Source organism: Melopsittacus undulatus, chromosome 2, assembly GCF_012275295.1.
Source record: "Melopsittacus undulatus isolate bMelUnd1 chromosome 2, bMelUnd1.mat.Z, whole genome shotgun sequence".
Lineage (NCBI taxonomy): Eukaryota > Metazoa > Chordata > Aves > Psittaciformes > Psittaculidae > Melopsittacus > Melopsittacus undulatus.
This window is the reverse complement of record NC_047528.1, coordinates 78469811-78476880: the sequence shown is the minus strand read 5'-3', so window position 1 is coordinate 78476880 and position 7070 is coordinate 78469811. Positions and strand designations below refer to the sequence as shown.

The window sequence follows — 7070 nt, the reverse complement described above, 5'->3', positions numbered from 1 at the left end:
TGCCATGGCCAGCGATACCTTCCACTGGACCAGGTTGCTCAAACCCCCATCAACCTGGCCTTGAACACTACCAAGGATGGGGCATCCACAGCTTCCCTGGGCAATCTGTGCCAGAGCCTCACAACAATCACAGGGAAGAATTTCTTCCAAATTCAAACCTATCTTCTTCTAGTTTAAAGCCATTTGCCCTTGTTCTATCACTACAGGCCCTCCTAAGCATCCCCTCTCCAGATTCCTTGTAGCCCCCCTTCACATACTGGAAGCTGTCCTAAGGTCTCTCCAGAGCCTTCTCTTCTCCAGGCTGAACGAGCCCAACTCTCTCAGCCTGACTTCATAGGACACATGCTCCAGCCCTCCGATCATCTTTGTGGCCCTCCCCCCGGGCATACCAAAGAAAATGCTTTCCAAAAAAAACCTAAACAGAAAATACTTTCTTCCTCTACCCCCATATATTGACCATGGTCTCTTATTTTCAGGTAAAAAAAAATGATATAATTGCTAGACAAAAATAACAGAAGGACTAAGAATGGAAAGTGGGAGCATGACATATGTCTTACATTTCAGTTTTGGTAAACCAGCATTGCAGAGGAGGCAATAAGGTGTTTGGCACCTAGGACCAGTTCTGGTGATGCCTCAACACAGTGAAGCAAGAGTTGCCCCATGCCCAAGGTTCCTGTGTGTCCCTGAGGCACTGCAACTGTTCCCACCTGGCCAAAAAGCAGCAGAAATGGGAAAGCGGGAGGACAACAAATAGGCAAGTTGTGTGTTCAGCTTCTCAGTGTTTTGCTGTTTGTTTTTTTTTTTTTTTTGACAGCTAGCATATAAATGTCCAATAGAAAAAAAGTATGTTTCTTTATCAGTCCTCTTCCAAAACTGAGTGCAAAATGGCGGCCAAGCCCAGCTTGAAGGGCATCCTTAGGCCTGTGCCTGGCACGAGCTTGGGATGGAACCTCTAGCAGCAGCTGGACAAAGAAGGCATGCTCCTGCCTTTCTCCAGCGCCATCACTCCAGCCGAGGTGGCACATAGCTGCAGACAGCACACACAGCCTCCTGGATGGAAAAATCTGGAAAAATCGGCAGGACCTCCAGCGAAGCTGGGGCCATGCGGCTTGGCTCTCCGAGATAAACCAATTAAATGTGCCTGGTCACTAACGCACAGCTTCGGCCGCGCTGCCCTGCCTAAGGGGCACAGCCTCCTGACACGAGTTAACACCGCGGCGGTCCCCGCAGCCAAACCCGGCTCTCTCCGTTCCGCGGCTAAGGTGCTGCAGGGACCGCCGTTAAGCTCGGCTCCACCGAGTACCGACCGGAGGGGCGTGGCAGCGGTAGCACCTGGCGGTGCGGGAGCCGCTCCCACCCAGCGCAGGCAGCACCGGGTAAGAATCCGCCGCCGAGCGGCACTCCCCTGTCGTCGGCTACCGTGCCCGGCCCCGCTCCCGCTCCTCCCCGCCCGCCGCGTCAGGTGCCGCGGGGTGGGCAGTGCGCCTGTGCGGCGGCCACTGGGCGCCGCGGACCGGAGCGGCGGCAGCAGGAGGCGGCGGTGGTGGCCACCGGCTGAGGAAGATGGCGGAGCCGGGGGCTGCGCGTAGCTACCCGCGGGCGACAGGTAAGGGGATAAGTCTGTGGCCCTGCAAGGTGCCGGAGGGTGATGGTTTGTCCGCCCGCCTCTCTCTCTCCTTTCCTCCCTCAGCTACCCTGCGCTGCCCCGTCTCTTCCCTCTTCGGGCCGGGGCTGGCGGAGCCGGCGAGGGTCACTCCTCCGCACGCCCGGCAGGTGCTGGCTGGCACGGCGCTGAGCGGGCTGTGGCGGAAGGGTCCCGCCGCCATCTCGGGTCTGGCACGGGGTCACCGTGGGGCGCTGAGAGGGGTCGGCCCCGGCCCCACAGTGGATGAGGCGGCTTTTCCTCGGGGGGAGTCGCGGGAGTGCCGGGGCCGCGGGCAGCCGGCGGATGGTGTCTTTGCGGGGGACGCAGAAGGTCTGGCTCGGGGCCCCAGGCGTGCCCCTTCCCCCGGTGTCGGCTCAGTGGTGCAGGAGGTATTTGCCATGAGGTGGCTTTTGTGTGGCGGGTTGGGCTCGCCCGGCAGCCGTGTGTGCCGCCGCGATTTCCCCCACCGCCGGTGGTGCCGCGGGGCGAGCGGCAGCTTGGGTTTGCCCCGGAGTGGAGAACGGGGAGCGAGCGATTTATAAACCTCATTTTCAGTGGTGTCTGGGCCTGCCTGTGCTGGTCGGCCAACCCGGGCAGCAAACTGGTTGAGCTGGTATCGAGGGTGAACGCCTCACGCCGAGCCCTTTTATAGGCATGGCTCCTCGTTCTTCAGTGAGCATAACTTTTAATTTCCGAGGACGAAAACGGTGTGAGAGATGTGGTGGAGTCTGCTGCGGTGTATGGAGTTGCATGTGGCAAGGGATCGAGTCACGAGCAGTGGAAGATTTGAGGACCAAGGTTAGCTCTTGGCCTCGTTTGTAGGTGTTGGGGTGGGTCTGCCTGCTCTTTCTTCACATTCGACCGAGGAGATGGGTGGTGATTAAGGTGTTATGCAGCTGCTCGTTATACTTTTACCTTAATTATCAGACACAGGGCGTATGCTTTGTGGATGGCAAACCATTTAAACCTAGGGCATAAGAGGGAATTAATTTTCCTCTTGTCCTAAGCTACTGTAGTTTCTAAAAGTAGCTTTGCAATTACTTTGGGAGATAAGCAAATATTATTATCCCAAATTTATGGCGTGGGAAGATGAATCCGAGTCTTTGACTTCTGTGAGGTAACACTGTGCAGGGAGTCAAGGAGGGAACTGGGAATGCTTGTGCTTGCTGTTCCTCTTCCTGAGCTCAGCAGCCACGGCTCCCAGTGTAAGGTGTTGCACTTGAGCAGTCAAGCACTTCCAGGTCTTGGGTCTCCATTTTTTCATGTTTCGCATGGGAGAGAGTGAGAAAAACAGTGCTCAGATTTTTTTTGTTTGTTTGTTTCTTCTCTAAAGCATAAGGAAATCTGATCAATACTAACTTGGACTCTTGCAAGACCTTTTTATTCTTGGTTTTTTTTTTCTGTTATATTTTCTAACTTCAGAAGCAAATGTTGCAAAAAAGCTTCACTTGTTATATAGACCAGGACATCATCTATTTTCCACCCCGTATGAGATTTGGAATCCACAATTGGGAATCCACAGAAAAGGCAACATGGTATAATTAAAGATGATACCGAGCAGTTTGTTGTAGAGCATGGACAGGCACAGACAGATGTAACCATTTGTAGTCAAGCATCGGCATCTGAACATGAACACTCAAGCATGGTCTCAGCCAAATCTGTTATTTTATTTAAAGTTGTTGCTAGAAGATGATGTACAATGTGGTGTTAAAGTGTGTATGGTGTGTTTAACGCATGTGTGTGGATGGGATTTGGATCTGTGGCAGCAGAGAATGTAACTTTTCTTTCTGGGACCTAAGTTAACAATTTTGTAGCAAGCACAATAGCTACTGCCAAAATCATTAGCATGGATGTGAAAATGACGCTCTCTTAGTTCATGTGTTTGTGTGTACATCTTGGTCCTGGAGTTATCCCTGAGGATAGGAAGAATCTTGCCTACATGTTCCAAAGTAAAATGCTCCTTCCCACTGTTGACCTCGAGGTGGTGCTGTCCCAGTGACAGCCACTGTTGCCCTTCCCGCACTTTTTAGTCCTCTGGCAGCATCTGAGTTTTGATCTGTGGGATCCTCCAATGCTGAGGATATTGCTAGGATGGTAGTGAAAGCAAGGCACCGGATTTAGCATGTCCATTGCTTCAGACTGCCTGCCCAGATCAAGCAATAATAAATGAGCCTGCAGTAAGGAAAGGCATTTGCATCTTTTGACTACTAGGGAAGAGACTGTTGCTTAATTATTTATTCATAAGGTTTATGCAAAAAGGAGCAAAATTCTGTGGCACAAGCAAATAATGTTTGCAGAGTTCAAGTTTATCTCTTTGCCAAAAAATTAAAGGCATGCAGCAAACAATAGAAATGCTACAACCTGAGAAGACACTGTAGGAATCTTTTTGTTGGGGAGAGTGACCAAAATGTAGGTGTTATTGCTGCTACCATCTGTAGTAACAGTAATGACTAAATAACATTTGAAGGACAAGCTGCTCAGTGTTGTATCTCCCATCTTCTCGTTTGCTGCCTGGTGAAATTTGCTTAATATATATTCTGAGAGATCGAAATACTGAATGCTTTGGTTTTCAGAACAAAATATACTTCTTCTTATAGAAAAGTTTTCAGTCCTAAAAGGATTTAAGAAAAAAAATGACATACCGTGCCAACTCAGACTGTGTATCACAAAACCAGTGATAGTTTGTGGATAGTTGAAAGGAACTTAAGTGTGTATTTCTTTTAAAAATACTGTGTGGGTTTTTCTTCTTGATAGCAGTGCTTTTCCAGCTGTTTTTTTATAAGCCAAAATGATTTAATGAAAGTATACTTATATTCTTTTTTCTTTTGCACTACATTGTTTTTTCTCGTATATGGATGTTCAAGGTTGTTTATCCCCAAGGTTAACTCATGCTGCTTTTCATGTGATGGTACTACTGGGTAGTATGAATTTTAGTTCAGATCAGTTTAATACACTGTATCCTCTCAAGGTTATTGTTGTATTATGTAAATATATTGTAACACTGATGGACTTTGTCTTTAAAAAAAAAAAAAGTCAAAATTCTTTCCAAGTAAGTTTCATTAAATTACAGTGAAGAAATATATCTTGCCTTTGAATTTCAGGATTGCAGAAATAAAAGGTGTATTGCTTGATATGCACATGGTAGGAAAGTGAAGCATCTGAAAACTTTTATTGTTTGTAAGACACTTGTATGGTGTCACGTACCTCTACTTGCTTTGGTGGCTGGCATAGCCATAGCAGTGGAAAGGCATCAGGGTTGCTTTATTTTTATATTGGGTAATTATTTCTAGGCATGCTAATTGAACGAGCATGTACATATTTAATGTTAATGAAACCATATATCCTGCATATTGATATTGTGTGAAGATTTATGTAGCAAGGCTTTTTTCATCTCGTGAATAAATAAAACTCAATTATGACTTTCTTAGTTATTGGTCTTTTAATTTGTGCAGAACAAAACCATGGGGGAAATGCTTTTAAAATTTTACTCATATCTGTCATTTACTTACAAATGCATTTTGAGGGTACAGAAAGTCTTTTAGTTCTGTTTAATTCTGAACTATTCAGGTGATTAAAAACACCTAAACAAAATCTTACTTCTTCATGGTGTGTTTCACCTCTGCCAGAAGGTCCCTGTGTTAGTATTGCTGAGTAGCTTCTTTGGCTCTTCCTTGTTCCAGTTATCTTGACCACTCCTCATGATACCTCGTTTTTGCAACAGCTCTCCGATAGAGCAGTGCAGATTTCAGCCCTTCATTCACCATTGGCTCAAGCTGTTGTGCAGATCCTAGAAGCAATTATTCTCGGTCTAAGTTCTGCATGCACTTACATGGGTTTGTTTTTTTTTTTTTTTTAAATTATCGTTTATATAGAACTTTTGTGAATAACTGGACCCTACAGGTGGTGGTGGAAAGGGCAGGTAGAATACAGGTGATCAGGAAACTTATACAGATTATGGGAATGCTAACTGAATTGAGTAACAGCCAACTCAAGTTGCCTCCTCCCTGTTCCCATCTTCCTCTTTGAGTTGCCTCTCACAGTTGTACTCAGCCTGATAACTTTAGATTTTGTGAGGTCTGTGTATCTTCTAGGTCTTGTTTGATACACTTATCATTAAGGGGATGTGTGTGTGACAGGTTATACTCAGTTGTCAGTGACCTGTTTCAGTCAGTAAGTATGTTAAATACACTTGTCTTACACACCCGAATTTAACTTTCTTGTGAATCTCTCTTACTGGCTGAGAGGGGAAATCTAGATAACAAGCCTTAATAATAGAAGGAGTAGTAATGCCATAACTCAACCAAGGTTATTGCAGTAATCAAAGGCAAAGTTCTTTCAGTACTGTAATAGGGATTTTTTTGTTTGTTTTGTTTTTTTTTTTAACCTGCATGCTTTATGACACTCAGATTATTTCTGAGTTACTTTGCTGTAATTGGCTTCTGTTTGGTATTTCCATCACAACCTGGTTTATTACCTCTGTATTTTCTGTGGTTGGAATTAGTGCATCTAAGAAGTGAACTGTTAGTTTCCCCAATACACTTGTGTTCAGGCAGCTCATCGAGTAAAAAAAGTGACTTGAAATCTTGGTTAATCACAGAGGTATTTTGCAGCATAGTATTATCCTGCACTCACTTTAGATAGGGTATTTAGAAATACCTTTCACTGTGTTTTATCTCCACAGTGATTGATGATGCTGTATGGAGGTGTAGAGATAAGTGGTAAGTGGGTTTCACAAACTGGAAATCTATCTAACCATTAAAATGGGGGAAGGGGAAGAAACTGAAGTTTTTTGTTACTTAAAATACTGTAACACATCCGCCAGTTTTTGTGTCTGTCATTCAAATAATACACTGTTTTCCTTCATTTGTATCATGAAACTCTCAAAAATCCTAAAACCCTGGCACCCAGCACTCTGCGTATCTGAATGTTGTAAGGATCTTACCGAAGTACTTCTTGTTGCAGTTAAATAGTAATAAAAATGTTTCACACAGAATTACTTCTGCTTTTGAATTGTCCTGTGTGTTCTGTGTTTGTACATACATAACGCATACACATTTTGGGCTTTCTGCAAATGTAATGAATTAATATATTAAAATGCCAGTTGGTTACATCTTAGGTTTTTTTCACTGTCTTTCTGTAACTCTTGTAAATTAGCCACAGTAGTTAATGCTTTTCCTTAACTGTTTAATATCTATCTCCTCTGCGATGTGAAGTCCTGTGAAGTATGTGCTGGTTTTCATTTAGTGTATCATTTGTGTATATGGTTTTTGCTTACCAAATAATCTCTGGAAGTGTTGTGCCCTAAATTCTGGGATGTCAGTTTCTCTTTTGCACTTGAATATCTGGAGGTTTTTGCTGCTGCTTTCATATGTTTATGTCTGTGTTCCTTTGGTCAAGAAACTGTTATGGTATTAAGGTCCTGCAG

The 7070-nt window shown here is 45.0% G+C and overlaps 1 protein-coding gene across 1 annotated transcript in view; it reads left to right on the top strand.

The window, feature by feature from the left end:
- The first annotated feature begins 1442 nt into the window (after positions 1–1442).
- The window catches only part of MAP7D2 (MAP7 domain containing 2), a 75793-nt gene continuing 70165 nt past the window's right edge, over positions 1443–7070 (top strand). The window contains exon 1 of the mRNA XM_031051002.2: positions 1443–1606. Within this exon, the coding sequence (XP_030906862.1) occupies positions 1564–1606 (43 nt within the window). The 5' untranslated portion in view covers positions 1443–1563. The remainder of the gene's footprint in view (positions 1607–7070) is intronic.